Source organism: Apus apus, chromosome 1 (genome assembly GCF_020740795.1).
Source record: "Apus apus isolate bApuApu2 chromosome 1, bApuApu2.pri.cur, whole genome shotgun sequence".
NCBI classification, from domain to species: Eukaryota; Metazoa; Chordata; class Aves; order Apodiformes; family Apodidae; genus Apus; species Apus apus.
Genome location: NC_067282.1, coordinates 54,216,978 through 54,232,712, shown reverse-complemented (window position 1 = coordinate 54,232,712; position 15,735 = coordinate 54,216,978). Strand labels below are relative to the sequence as shown.

The 15,735-nt window shown below is 43.3% G+C and overlaps 2 protein-coding genes across 10 annotated transcripts in view; one reads left to right on the top strand and one right to left on the bottom strand.

Annotated features, from left to right (window-relative positions):
• The window catches only part of TMTC4 (transmembrane O-mannosyltransferase targeting cadherins 4), an 88,054-nt gene extending 81,290 nt beyond the window's left edge, over positions 1-6,764 (top strand). For all 8 annotated transcript variants that reach the window (XM_051630486.1, XM_051630465.1, XM_051630473.1 and 5 more), the window contains one exon: positions 3,169-6,764. In XM_051630486.1, the coding sequence (XP_051486446.1) occupies positions 3,169-3,641 (473 nt within the window). In that variant the 3' untranslated portion in view covers positions 3,642-6,764. The remainder of the gene's footprint in view (positions 1-3,168) is intronic.
• Positions 6,587-15,735, bottom strand: part of PCCA (propionyl-CoA carboxylase subunit alpha) — a 281,303-nt gene continuing 272,154 nt past the window's right edge. For both annotated transcript variants that reach the window (XM_051630543.1, XM_051630554.1), the window contains 2 exons: positions 10,338-10,415; positions 6,587-6,929 (listed from right to left, as the gene is read on the bottom strand). In XM_051630543.1, the coding sequence (XP_051486503.1) occupies positions 6,861-6,929; positions 10,338-10,415 (147 nt within the window). In that variant the 3' untranslated portion in view covers positions 6,587-6,860. The remainder of the gene's footprint in view (positions 6,930-10,337; positions 10,416-15,735) is intronic.

Below are 15,735 nucleotides of genomic sequence, written 5' to 3'. Positions count from 1 at the left end.
CTGGGGTTGTCTGCACTTGGCTTTCTGGGTTGTTTTTTTTTTATTATTAGGAGAAGTCACTGCACTCAACCCATTCTGCATGAAGGACAGGGCTGTTGTGGGCTACAGCGGTGTGATGGGGCCCACCGAGCCACAGCCCTGCCAGGATGGCAGCTTCACAGCTTGTGGAATCACTAACTGTGGTTGAAACTTCAGATTTCCCCATCCCTCTCCACTTACACTGCCTGCTGAATCCATCTGCTCAAATGCTAAATCAGAAACACTTGTCCAAACCTGGATTAGCAAAGTTTGTTGTTGTTGACTTTTGTAGGACCTGTGCTGGGATGTTGGGCGTGTTTCTTTTAAGTCAGTGTTCACATACTATTTCTGAATCTGCTGCACCATCAGAAACGCATACTTTGTTTTCACTGGTTTCAGGAGGGTTTTTGCAGTTTCTTCTCTGCAAACTTTTTTTTTTTATGCTTATCTCCAGCTGTACAGTAGGGATAGAGCTTTTGTTTAATGGAAATGGAGCGTATCTTTTTCTTACAGATGCACCACTCGCTATTGAGCTTTTTATGTGCGTTTTAGGTTTCCCTTTTTATTTTTTAACTTATTAACTCTGACAAGTAACCTCTTGGTTGTGAACAATTTAATTCACAATTCATTTTTCTGATTCAAAGTGAACACAAGTGCCCTAATCCCCTAATGGGAATTAATTGCATGTTTCAGTGCTTAACTCTGATCCTTTCTCAATCCCCACTGGGACAAGTTTCTTCCTGAAGGATCTATGTTTGTTATTCAAAACACAATCTGAGAAGTAATGATTTTTCTTATAACAGGGAGTCAAACTGACTGAATATTAATGCTCTTTTTTTTGTGTGAGGGAATGAACTGCATCCAAAAAATGTTGTTTATGTCATGAAGGATAAACTACGCTGAAGTATATCTGATAAAGTACGGGGGGAAAGAATCAGCATGGTCCTTTTTTCCTTAAGTGAAAGCTGTTTGCCAGTAAATAAAGGCACATACCATTTTTGCTCGGAAAACTGTTCTGTTACAGAGAAAAACTGCTTACTTCACCAAGGGGGAAATTGCTTTGCTACTCAGTATTCTAAAGGCCACTGCTCTTGGCCAGCAACATACCCTTTTGGATAACCTACCTGATCTGACAGTTTACTAACATGAGAGTAAATGGCAGAAAAGAATAGATTTTTCTACTTGCAGTCTGTTGTTAAAGATTTTTCAAACTTGAAATACATTGCTTAATGACCTTCCTTCCCAAAGGAGCTGCAGCCAAGCCGGCTGTGGGTGAGGCAGGCTCTGCCCCTTCAGTGACTGAGGGCAAAATGTAGGCAACCGTCAAACAGTGCAAGAACTGCTTCTGCCCTATAGAAACAAAGGGAGGTGAACAGGGCATAGTGTGAAAAATAACCCAGAAACTATGAACATACCTTGTTTTCTCCTCTACCGTTCATTAAAGCCAGCCCATTTATCCCATTTAAACCAATTTTGAGTGGTTTGTGTTCACAGATAAAACAAATGTTGAACAACAGTGTTCAGGGTCTGTTTTCAAGAGGGGGCTATCACATGTACAGAGGGGCTGTTCCAGGTGGCTTAGCACTTTGGGATATCTGGAGGACCAGGAGCATGGTGTTACCTGGACTTTTTGCCAGCAGCTCTAGCTTCCACTTTTGTTGGGGCTGAAATACAGTATCCCCCTCCCAGCCCAGCCCCAAGGTAAATAAATGGAAACAGCTCCCTTGGGCAGGAGGAGTGAAGGTGCTTGTGAAGCCGTTACCAGCTCTGTAAATTAAGTTTGACACCTAAGATTTATCACTGAGGAGAGTCGTGGTGGTTCCCTTCCCCTGAAGAAGCAGGACAAACATGTCCTTGCACTGGCAATGGCACCTTTCAGACAGCACTCGCTTCGGATGTGGGTGCAAGAGGCCACCCTTCTTCTCTCCCCAGAGCCACAGCTTGCTGGTCAGCATTTGTCAGTCAGCAACAGGGACCTTGGCACTGGGGTTACCAAAAATCCTTCAGCATGCCCATAAAATGCCTCAGCTCAAGGTTCAGCTTGCCTCACCTTGCCAGGCCTGCAGGGTCTGGCCTTGAAGCCTCTTTGTCCCTCTTTGTGACAGACAGGTCCTCTGTTCATCTTGGTGGTGGCCCGGTTTGCACGTAGTTAGCTTGCTGCAGTGACAAGCATCGTGCTGCTTGCTTTTACTTTTCTGTTGTTTGTGGGTTTTTTATTTTATTAAGACTTGTGACGGAGCTGGTATTACTGTTTGAAAAAATACCATCAAGTGTGTTCAACGCAACACAACCCAGATTTTGAATGCGTTCGTTTGCTTTCAGTCGAACTTCCAAACTGCAACCAGGCTCTTCTGTTCCTGAATAAAAGGTTGTTTCTCAAATATTGAATGCTGCAGTGATGAAAGGAGATGCTGGGCACACAAGGGAGGGAAGTAGGTGATTCCGCAGGGTGAGCTGGACCACACCCCCAAGGAGCAGTGCCATGTGTCCTGGGCAGTGTGTGACCAGCTCCATCAGTTCAGACCTTATAAAACAACCACCCCTCTCCCAACAAGGACAACAAATGAACTGTGCCTTCACCCCTGCAAGCTTTAATAACTGGGCTTGACCTGGGCCATTTAAATTAGAAATGCAGTGGAGCAGCATAGGAAGATGTTTTGCATAGCTGAGTTGAACTATGTTTTGGGATTTTTTTTTTTTAATCTATTTTTTCCCCCTATGAGGGATGGCTCACTGGGTTGCTTTTGAGGTCTTACTGAGCATGGCATCACACTTGCTGCAGCATGGCTTCCATGATGTTGAGAAGAAAAGAAAAAAAAATAAAAATATTTAGAGCTTTTCCCAAGGCTCAGGGATGCATTGGCTGATGTTGAGGATTCCTTAGAGAAGCCATGGGATGTCATCTGATGACAGAAAAGAACCGCAAGGGTGACTTTCCCCTGGTGTCTGTTTTTCACTGTTACAGTTTTTGACTGGAAAATTTAAAGAGATACTTTCATTTAGTATTATACTTAAATAAGGTGTAGGGCTATGAGACCACTTTTGCACATGCCCAAACAGTCTTGCATGTACAACGTGTTGGTGAGGTTGTGGTTCTCCAGAGCTTTGGCCACAGCAGCCGTGTGGGTAACATACACCTTTGTCTTCCAGCTGTTTTTGCAGGTACAATGGCCCGTGTCTTCGTCTACGGGACACTGAAGAAGGGCCAGCCCAACTACAAGCACATGATCAACACAGCCAAGGGGCTAGCAAAATTCCAAGGAAGGGGCCGCACTGTGGAGAAGTACCCGCTGGTGATTGCAGGAAAATACAACATTCCTTACATGCTGAACATCCCGGGGACAGGACACCACATTGCTGGGGAGATTTACTCAGTCGATGACCAGATGCTGCAATTCCTGGATGAGTTTGAAGGTTGCCCAGACATGTACCAGCGTACCCTGATGAGAATTGAGGTGGTGGAGTGGGAAGGGAAGGGCGGCGCGGATGAGGGTGTCCTGGAGTGCTTCGTGTACAGCACGACAACATACCCACCCGAGTGGGTGGGCCTCCCCTACTATGACAGTTACGACTCCTCGGGGAAACACGGCCTCTCCTACGTCCTACGGGAAAGCCGGGATTAGAAACAGGAGGTAACGCAGCCTGGCTGAAGATGTAGTACGAAGCACGTGCCGATCAATAATGCTGCCAGGAAAGCTGTAATACCCTTTCTGTTAAAATGCAGGATCTCTCGTAACCTTCCCAACCCAAAAGCCTTGGCACTAGTCTTGGAAGCCTGGCGGGCACAGAGATGGGGACTCATCCCTGGCTAGTCAGTGTCCTCCTCACCCCTGCCAACCTGCCACCAGTAACCTGGTCTAGATATTTTTCACCACCACCCAACCCCCTCTTTGCCTCAGTGCATGACCGACATCAGTGAAAGGCAGAGGAACAGACTAATTATTATTTTTTACCTGAACTGGCAAATATTTTTAGTTCACCGAGGTGGGTGGAATAATGATGATACTATTGCACTAACAGCTGAGACTGATTTTAGAAAATCTGCAAAGTAAAGCACAACTCGCATTTAATATTGACTTGTAATGGTGTTTCGTAAGTTACTGAATGTAAACAGGGAGAGATGACCATGAAGCTACTATGTGCTTCAAGACAGATATGAAATTGCTGGAGAAATAGAAAAAAATGTAAAGACTGTTCTCTTACTCTGTGTTGCAGTGTTTTGCTGAACTGGAAAAGACTTACTTTTGAAATGTTTAGTTTTATAAAGTACTGTGAAGAAATATTAAAAGAACTACATTTAAAGTAATATTTTAGATTTTGCATTCTAAGCACTTTAGGTACCATGTCATTTCACTGGGTGACTGTGGGACTGGGGGGGTAGGGGTGGGTGCTGGGGACCAGAAAAGCAAACCTGATTTCAGCTGCCCATCATGCTACAGCAGCTGCAGCTGTTGTGAGCACTTACAATCAAGGTGACTTTGAGCCAAGCACTTTAATGCAGAACTTGCAACCATTCTCCCATTTCTTATTGGTAGAAAGACTGGATATAAAAAAATATCCAAAGGACCTTAATGTGATTATTGCCACATTAAACTGGGGGGAAAAAAAAAAAAAAAAAGAGATGAAAGGAAGATTATTGTGCCCCTGACCCAACCAACTGTGCTGGTCATGGCTTTTTGTTGTTATGCTGCTGTGCCTTATATTTTCTTTCAAATGCAGTGTTTGGTACATATAGGTTGTACAGTATCCAAAGCTGCCAAAGGGATGTGAGCGGGGAATGTGTGCCATGCAGTGAGCCAAAGTACAATTAAAAGTACTGAGAATACCTTTAAGAACAATATTGTACTTTTGCTTCATTGCCGGTAGCCCTGTGATGACCGCAGGAGATCAGGGGTAGGGAATCCGTCCAGGGATCCAGGGTAAGGAATTAACCTAAGCTTACCAATAACAGGCACTGCTGCATCTCATTTAGAAAAACAGAAAGGTTGTGTTGCTGCAGTAGGGACATTAATTTTAAAGTAGAACAGTAATATCATGTCTCTTTGCTGTATTTGGTTTTTTTGGTTGGTTGTTTTTTATAGTTTAGGGCAACTTGCAAGAGCTGAACTGTGCTCCTTTTGGAAGGGGCAAGATGGCATTAAGATTTGTAGGAAGGTCTGCAGGCTGTCTGTATCAGTTTCTCCAGCTCCAAAAGCATTAATTTCCCTGGAGGGCAGGTACTGCCCAAACACTCTCCTTTCTCATCTTGATGGGTTTTGTAAACTAATTAACAAAGCAGATCCTTATTCCATCTTGGCTTTGTGATTTAGTTGGCAGCTTCTCAGTAACATGAAAAAAAAAAATTTGCTTTTCAATCAGAAGTTTCTAACAGAAAGAACCTTTCTGGTTGAGCCTGAGTCACCAGCCCTGTCACAGACTGTTTTCGTCCTTCACCTTCTGGTAAAGAGCCCAGGCGCCTCTGGCCAGAGGGTTTTTTTCTGGGAAGTAGCATGACTCCACACATCCAAGGCAAGCAAATGAGAGCAGGCCCCCTCCTCTCTGGGGCAGCGGTCAATGCACTGCAGGAACGGTGACTTGGAGCTACGTGGGAGAAAAAACAAGTGTAGGAGGTGAGACTGAAGGTGGGAGTAGCCAAGTGTCCCAGCCCAGCAGGAGGCAAGGCAAGAGCACAGGGACAGCGATGATGCCTGCAGCGTGCAGGGACTGCAGAGGTACCACTGCATCTGCTGGCTTTCTGAGCTGGAGCACTGAGGGGAGAAAGAGCCTCCAATGACCACACACTAACCTTCTGAACCCAGTAAACTTCTGGTATCAACACCATCCTGTGGCATTGAGCTCCTGAGTGGAGGAGGAAGGAAAAAAAAATACATACTCTTACCTGTGCTGCCCATGTCACCAACCCTCTCACTTCTGCTCAAGTCTCTTAAATCTTCCTCCTCTCGAGGCCCTCTCTGGTTTTCCACACTGGATATGCAGCTCTTCCCACAGGACATAGTTATGAACAGTCCTAGTTCTCCACGGAGTCTTTAGTAAGAGCCTCTGCACAACAAAAGATCAGACACTCGAGTCTCCCTTTCCTGTAAGTAGTTCAAGAGGAGGCTTGGCCTCCAGCAATACCCTTGAGTGGCTAAGGGGATCTGAGGACAGTGCCAGCTCCTACCTTGCATCCAGTAATCAACTGAAAGAAGACGAGGAGGGGAGGGGGGGGAGAAATTTGAGTATGGATTTTGAATAAAATAAAGTTCCCTTACAACTGTAAATGAGGATATATGGGGAAAGTCTGCACTAGCAAAATAAAACATCTAACCTGTAATTTAGTCCATACAAAGGCTTCAAAATGTTCCAATAAATCTGAGCAGAACCTAAGCCATCAGCAGGGCTTCTTCAGCACTTCCACAGAAAACTGCTTGGTTAACCACTCAGTGGTTAATTTTTCACTCTTACCAACCACTGCACAATTTGTCTGGGCCTTCAAACCAGTGATATTACCACAGAGAGGATTAATCGGATTCAGTCTTTTGTTGTGTTTTCTTTTTTCTTTTTTCTTTTTTAAAGGAGGCTTTTCCTGTTTTAAAGCAGAAATGGTATTTTATTGATTTTATTTGATCCTGGAAAATCAAAGAATTACAAAGGTTATGTACAAGTATTTCTGGAAGTAAAAATCTGGGATCTGTTGCCAAGGTTTAACATCTGTGTTTGCTGTCTTAACCACTGATAAAATAAATATGACTATAAAATCCTGCGCATAGGACTGTCCATCTTCTGTGTTGAATTCCCTTTATCTTACTTTACGGATGAAAATAATAAAGGCTTAGCTAATCCAATAGCATGGAGGCAACCTTTCATTCCAGTTCCACCAGCAGATCTCCTTCTCCAACAGTATCACCAGCTTTGCAGTGCACAGCTTTCACCTACAGTAGAGAAACAGAAATAATTTCATATCTTCCTCAATAGCATGATTAAGCAAATGGTTTGGCTGAGGTTGCTTATATACAGAATGCCATTTGCATGTACAGGATAAATGGCCACTATACAACATAATGACCACCACAGGGATCACTGGCACATGTATATTGGAAGGGCCTCGAGGTTGACAACTCAACCTCCAATGTTCAGAGTCCAGCTGAGGTTTGAGGATGGAGACTCCAGCACCTCTTGGTAGCCTGCTCCAGTGCTTGACCAAATTGTGTCAATTTAAGAACCCAAAGTTTTAGGGCACTGTAAGTTTTCTTATGACTGAGAGGCTTGAAGACCTGAACGTCAGATGGAGATGGCACTTTTTAAAATTAACAAACACCTCTCTTCCACCTGTTTGCACTGCTGTTTATTTACTCCTAAAACGTTAAATCTTATAGAGGACAGGCTGATTCTTCAACACTCATGCTTGGACATTTCAATGGAATATTCCATTATTTCTTGCATTATAGATTTTAAGTATAACTGAATTTTGGGACTGCAGCCATAAAGTGGGTTTCCCTCAATTCCCAGACAGGTGGGATAGATTGATTCAAATCTGAATTGGCATCCGCTAACATAAATGAACTTGGCAAAGGTCTACCACTGTCACATAAATGCAGCTACATCTGTAGATGAATTAAATACTCACGTGCAGCTTCCTGCACCTACACAAACATCTTCTACTAGTCCCTCATTTCCTCTATAAAAGGCTGTAGTATGTTTGAATTCCCTCTCAGCACACAGAGCTCCAGAAAATATTTGAAGCTGTATGTTAGTTTGCTTGCAGTATTAAATCACAGCTCAGACTGACATGCCCAACTCCTTGTCAAAACTCTCTTCAGCAGTTAGCTCAGTTTAGTCGCCCAAACGTTACCTTGGGCTCCTGAAGGAAACCTGCAGCATGCCCAGAATACCAGGCTCCTATGGCTGCACATTTGCCCACATCCAAGTTTGATAGTCTAAAGCCACGTGAGCTGTGAGTGCAGCTTTCTTTGTAGCACAGAAATATTCACAGCATTGCTCCAGAAACGAAGCTGAACACTACACAGGCAAAGACACCGTGAGATGTACAAAAAGAGGCTGTACTTCTACATCAACAGCTACACAACTGACCCGATGCCCGAGTCTCAATTTGTTTAGGAGATTAAAGCAGTGTAGAAAATACTCTGCTCTTTTCTTTTTCTACTAAGGCAAGGTTCATCAAACCCTGTAGCTGAGCAGTGTTTCAAACTCTCCAGGGAGTTTTGACGTGCTGCAGGGCCAGCTCCCCATCCTGACCCAGGCACAGCTGTCCCATTGGAGACGGGAGGCACGCCAGTTCCTCTCCATCTTTCCCTCATTTCTCAACCACCTGCAGCTGGATTAAACTCAAAGTAGATAAAAACAAGCCACTTTTCTCACAATTACAAACAGGAAGATGGGCTTCAATGCAGAAAAGGAATTCAGCAGGGAATTGGAAGTGGGAAGATCTTCCAGTTGAAGACAAATGAACTGAGTTTCAAAACAGGGTTTCAAAGCATCAAAACACGGACTAACAGCCAGTGCCAAACATCCCATTCCTGCAGAGGGGCCAAGTCATTTTAGCACTCAGAGCCATGACTTTGCACTGCAGAACAGGATTCATTCTGTTTAGCAGCTTCGTTTCCACACAGCTCCAAACGTTTTTGCTTTTCCCAATTCACAGAATTCTAAAGAACCAAATAACTTGCTTACTATTAAAATGGAGATGCTAAGGGAACACTGCAAGGTGCACGCTGGGCCCACTGAATGGCCTGTGCACCATTCAAATCCCACTTGGAAGGATTAATAAGCCAAACGTGGGTATTATGTGGCAACTGTACAGAGTGAGTGGGAGATACTTATTACTGGGAGAAGTGCAAACAGAATTTTAAGGAACAGGCCCATGAGTTGCAGCACACCTTGGTGGGAAAGGGAAGGTTAAAGTAAAAAATAAAAGGGAGCAAGTGAGAGAGGGAATGGCATTTTAATTACCAATACTCACTAGTTAAAATCAGTGGAGTCAAAGAGCAGCAATAAGGGGTTAAACAAAAGAAGCAAGGATGAAAAAATAAGCCCTCACAAATATTAATCAAGTGAAAAAATAAATTATATTGGAATTAACGCATGAAAGAAAATAATAAAGTGGCAATGTTCTAGCAACAGGAGAAGGTACATTCTCCTTCCCTCTGCAATTTTTTTCCCTCAAGACCCAATTTTGCAGTAGAAGAGGCAAGCCCTGGGTCCCAGGCTCACTGACGATTTTAGCCCTGTGCCAAATAAACCTTTCTTGTAAACACACAAACAGTCCTTGGCATACAGACCCATCCTGAGATTGCAGGGAGTCTTGCCAGTGGCTTTAACCTTGTCCCTGCCCTGGAGTCAAGGTCCTTGCTGCCTCCTCCTGGGCTAAGGGATCCTGCATTGGGTTTGTGTTTGCTGTTAATAACAAAATGGCAGCGCTTCAGGGCGTGCAGAGGAGCCTGTCTCCAGGAAGAAAAGGGCTTGGATATGCTAGGAAATCAGAGAATATGTAATCCAGATCTCTGGTGAGGACTCTGATCAGCGAGTCCTCAAGAGTGACTCTGATCTTCCCTCAAAAAGAAGGGATCAGAGGCCCGTGTCTAGATGACGGTTTCAAACTGTGAATTATAATCTGGCAGAGGTGATGATCTGATGCCCTGATTTAGGGGCTGACAGTCCCCAGACCAGATGGGGTTTAAACCACATCCTCATCATATCAGTTTAACTAGTTCCCTGCCCAGACTGCTGGGTTTGGTACATCCTGCTCTGCAGGAGGAGAGTCCCAGCTCAGGGGCTGCAGTACTGATCCCCCTAAGAAGCAAGATACCACACTGCACGTCCTTCCAAAGCATAACACTTTTCTAGATCTAAGCTTCATATTAAATAGTCACAATAATAAAAAAATTGCTTTTCTCATCTTCCTGCAAAAGCACTTTCTATGTCTTGTTCTGCGTGTTATTTTAATGAGAAATTGCTTGCCATTAATGAATTAACTGGCAAAGAGATCTCTCTTCTTCAGTGGCTCTCTGGAAAGACAGAAACGGTCTGCAACACCTTTCAATTCAGCTTGGCATTGTAGAATCATAGCAAACAAATAATTTAGGAGAAAAGGAGTTATATGAAGCCAGTATAACTATTTCCTGCTGTGCTATCTAAGGCTCGGAACTACTTAACAGCATTCACAGCAGATGCAAATGTTAAAAATTAAAGGCACCTCACTTTGAAAGACTTAGAACAATCAGACTTAATTTCTTAACAACCAGAATCCTCCTTTTTTCCTTTTTAAATTCTATCCTATTTGACAAGTTGCATACGGTTTTAAGTGACCCAAGGTAGCTTACCTTGCCTGTTTTAGCAGCAATCATACTGTTCTGCATTTTCATTGCTTCAATTACACAAATCTCTTGACCTTCTGAAACCTGGTAGAATTGAAGCAGTACAAAATGAGGATAGAGGATTTGAAATGCTCTAAGTGTGCCGTGATTCTTCTGGAAAATAAAGGGATTATTTCATTAAATGGTAAAAAAGCTTTCATGGCGCAAGTCAAGTCAGCCAGCTACAGAGTCGTGACACAAACCACAATCACAGGCCGCAATTGCCTTTGACAATCTAGCAACAACATAGGGGAAATCACCCTGACAAACTTGAAAGGCTTCCCTCCCATCCCATCCATTCAGCTCCAGCTTCTACAGCTTGCATTTCACATCCATCACAACTTGACACTATACCAAGAGCAAAATTTAAATCCGTCTGGTTTTGGCCAGGGAGCCTTTGCTTTACTTCCCTGGCGCAGATCCCACAGATACTAAACCTGATTCAGAAGCCAGAAGTTTCTTGGCATGTGTCTGGGGGAGCATGAGCTGGAAGCCCTGGCAATACCCAAGGGGCTAATGCTAAGGAGAAAGTCACACCTCTGCACATGGCAGTACCAGGATGGTGGCTGATGACTTGGGACTGAAGGCAGGGAGTGTGCCTGAAGGGAAGCACCACCTCTCATCCGCATGGCGGGCATTGCGGAGGCAAACCCATCTTTTTCACTGCAGCTGGTAGCTCACAAAAAGGAGACATTCAAGTTTCCTCTTTCTGCTTGTTTGCACTCTGCTAACAGGCATGCATGAGCTCAAGGTCACCAGTAACCCACTGGGTTGCTCTGCTGTGCCTCCCAGTCAGGTCCCCCCTCTGACAACTGGGACCACACTGTGCAGAAGAAATAGCCACGCGAGGCTGGGGGGGAGAGTGTGCCCATCCATGAGGGAAAAAACACAGGATTCAGACTTTATCTCTCCTGTAACCCAGCGATCAGCCAGTCATCCCACAAAGATGATTTATGTTGGAGCAGGAAGGGGACTGGGCCGTACATACCAGTATTTGGGACTTCTGCAGCAACACCCCTTTGGGATGCCTGGCTCCAAGTGCCCACTGCAAGGCTCTTTTGCAGATGTCATCTGCCAGTCTCTCATTGTCCCAGGAAATCTGGGATACTTACACTCTGATGTCAAAGTTTCATTAAAGAGCAATTTGAGACCTGCAGAGATCTGGCTTATGCATTGTTTTCCTCAAAAAACATGCTAATTTCCTCAAAAGGTGTTTGTTTATGTACATACACATATATATATTTCTCTAAATATATGTTAAAATAGTAACACATATTTAAGGACAAGTGTGTAACACTTTGGAGGAATATACTAAGAGACAGGCGAGAAGTCAGAGATCAGATGCACATTGCATGAAGTACATTCTAGATATTTAAATAAAGATATTTTTTTCTAAAGTGTGCATTGGTGTTAAGCATCTCCCAGAGCTACCCTTGGCTAATGTCACCTGTACATTTGAAGCAACAAGTGAGAAGCATCAATGTCTGCCTATGGATTCTGAGCAAGACAGAAGAAAAGACGTTACATTAAAAGGTGCTTACACACCATTTCTCCAACGTGCTGTTGGAGATGGGCTTTGGGGGGTAAATAAGGAAAATGTTTGCTATGGGAACACGGTGTGCTAACCAGATACAGAGAACAACCAACACCTGACACTTCACCTGCAGAAATTCCATGCCGAGCTTCAGGTGAGCATTTAAGTAATTAGGAGTGTCAAATTCAGTGAATAGTATCAAAGACTTGTTCTTTGTCCTTCTATTCCATTTTCCCATCTTTTGTCTCCTTCCTTCAACACCTGCTGCTTTGCCTGTAGCCTTGGCCCAGCAGCTCTTTCTTTCCTTCTTTACTTTTCTTCCTCTTCTCCCTACCTCACTGCTCAGCTTTTCTTCCATCTGCTCTGAACTTTCCAAACATTTCCGAGGTTAAAAGCAAGCTATGAATATCTACTTGTGGTTAAAAATAAAGAAAACATATTTTTAGAAGTCAAGAACATTTGTTGGGGGTGGGGGGGTTGGGGGTGCGCTTTGTATAACCTATTTCATAAACTTAACTATCAGAGCACCAAGAACATGAACCTCTAAAGGTTGCTGAAGACTGAGACACTAAGGAGTGCAGATCTGAAAGCAGTGGACTAACATCAAGAGCACAAGAAACTCTCCTCGTGAGCCCCAGAGTCATTTGCCAAAGTGTAACATGGCTTCACCAGGTGGATGCTGTGCAAATGGATCAGTGAGTAATTATCTAAACAGAGTCCTGGAATTATATCGAATGGAAAAGTACAGAATTGTCTCTGTAGATCTTAAGTACTCCTGTAAAATGTAAGGAAGCATGAGCGACTGTGGCATGGAAATTTCCACAAATCTGAACTTCTCAGTTTCCCCCCTTTCTCAAAAATAAAGTTTTTGTGTTTTATATAATACCTGCTGGGTTGGTAACAAAGGAAGCGGCATCTGAGAAGGATAAGCCACAAAATGTATAGACAAAGTAACCATTTAAAATCTCCTAGTCTTCCTAATTCAGAAGGAAGGAGAGACACTTTCAGCATGTATCACTTGTGAAAATGCTGTGTCAGTGCTTCTGATGACGTGCAATTTGTTGAAAATTACCTTAGTGAAAGTGTCACTTAAGCACAGAAGTTTAATTACTGGTCTTATGTTAAACCTCTACATCTCCACTCATTGTGTTGCAAAGTGACAAATCTTAAAATTGGGCACTTGTATCTCTCTCTTTTTCAGTCGTTTGGGCATTGTCCAATTTCTTTCATTCCATAATTGCACATATCGTTTTGCCAGGTATTTAGTCTGCAAATGAAAATGACAATGATGTGTACGAGTTCCTGCTTTCTAACTTATTTAAGGATTTATCTGGACCCTTTTTAACATTGCATTTTCTTAATATATATTCTTTTTTTTCAGTGGATGATAAACCAACAGAAACCACCATCTTTACATTTCAGTTTAGAGAGGTCTCAGTGATGACCCAAATCTGTCAAAACAGGCAAATAATATCAAACAAAAAATCTGATTGATAGGAATCAAGTAAAATAAAAAGGCACTATTTCTTAAAAGTAATCAAACTCAGGCATCTTTCTCACCGTTACTCTAGAGACAAATCTACCTTCACATTGCTTAGAATATGAAAATAAATAAATGGTTATCAGTTTAGACCTGCAGTCTGCATTTCAGTAGCTTATTCCTGCATGGCACAGCTCAAAGTCTTTGTTTGGCTTTGTTGTCTACAGAACGAAATGGGAAAAAAAGAAGAAAAAAAATCACTGAAGAGGAGGGTACTTAACATCCTGATGTGAATTCTCCCAAATTCACATTTGGGAACAGTCAATAGCACCACTTGAATAACTTGAAGACTTCACGGTGGTTGCTCTCTCCTCCGGCCAAAAGGTTACACACAGGACAGGGAACTGTCTCCAGTCATTTCCCGACCAAGCCGCCCGCCACATGGGGAGGAAGCAGAGCTTGAGAAGCAGCAACCAACACCCCCCTTCCCTCCTCCCCAAGCTGTTTTCACTGCACCTAGAGGAGGGACCACGAAGCCTAACTTGCAGATAGGTCTCTCCCAAACTCAGAAACACAAAAAGACAGTGCGCACCCGAGGGCACGGCTACCATGGGATCCTTGTGAACGTGGTCCCGTTTCCCCGGACTTCTGCGCGTCACCCGAGCAAGACTTAACGATTGTGACAGGACGTCTCCAATGTTAGGCTTACAAACTGGTCACAAGCCCCACAAGTCTTTCTGATAAACCCAACGGGCACTGATGTATTTCCCCGCTCCCTGTCTAATTGGTGTAAAGTTTGCAGAGCTGAACCCCCCTATCTTTTATCCAGCCTGCTGCGTCCTCTCCTTTGACGTGAGGTCAGGGTTCACATTCGCATCCGATTATCGGAGTGGCACTCATTAACCAGCAGCCGGCCTCGCACCAAAATGAGTTCGCTGGAAGGGGAACTCGGCCCATTTACTCAGCAGATTTTAGCATTTTAAGGAGGCCTGAATGTCACACAGTATTGCTGCGTTTTGAGGAGTTTCAGACATCTCCAGCTGATGATTAATTGTGAGTGATGGGAAATAAAATCCAGTAAAGCCAGCTGCTTGCCATGGTCGGCAAAATTACTATAATGGATATAGGCTGCCAATTTTCCAGTTTTACTGGCAAGTCTTCCAAGTGTAATTAAGGGAAGTTATAAATGATATGGAAATCTATCAAGTCCCATTTATTTTCAGAGGACTCTTTCCCCTGAGACTTTTATCTTCAAGCTTATAGTTTGCTTTGTTGTGCTAATGACTTAAACCACTTCTTATTTCTGATTAAAGCCCCCAATATCCTTCATAAGAAGTTAGATCCACTTTATTCAGAAGGATTTAAAGAAACAGAAACCTTTTTAAAGTTGTGTTTGTTAACCGTGCTGAGCTCTCGCCTCCTCTGCGGAGGCATAACAGAGCATCCTCCATCTTAAGCCCCTTGCTACCGTCTGGATTTCTGCTTCCAAAAACTCTGGGAACTGGGAGAGATCTGGTGGAAGGGAGCAAAATGAGAGAATAAATACAATAAAATAAAAAAAATCCACCTTCAAGAAACACCCCAGTGTCTCTCCAAATCATAAATCCTCCAAAAACAAAGATCGTGGGTGCTACCGTAGATGCTAGGCATTTAGCACAGGGTGGTGTTGCTCTCTAATGTTGTTTGATTTGGAATAAAAGCATGAAAATGATGTGCAAAGGCCTAAAATTGGAGATGTAAAGGATGACTGCACAGTATTCCATTTCTCAATTTCATCCTTCAGAGCCACAAAATGGGGGTGATACAGTTACTGGATGAGATTTACAGTAACAGCTGTGGTCTTCCCACACAAGGGAGGACCTTCTAATGGGCTAAGGTCTGTTTTGAACAGACGGGGAGTAGCAAAACAAGGTTCCCTATTAAGGGTGTGCAGTAATATTCTTGATAAAGAAAATGAGTAGTGGTAGTCTGATTGCTTTAAGAGACCTAAATCTCCTTTTGCTGTACTAAAAAAAAAAAAAAAAGACAGACAGAGAGAAAGAAAGAGCTATTTTAGAAAGTGCTAACTGCTAAATAAATGAAAGACATGTAAATGGAAGGCTTTGGCTTTTTCCTCATCTCCTCGCTACAAACTGTAAAGAATGCATAGGAACCAGTGCCAGGGGCATATGGCTTTCTTCTGTGCTGAACATTCATACAAAAGACAGGTTCATCAGTCATTGGAGTATCTGGATAAAAAATTAGCTCCTGATGGATGGTATTTAGAGCTTACCTGCTGCTAGTACATTACCAGAGAAACACAGGTTTTGAAACCCACATGACATTAGAAACTGCAGACCATGAAATACCCC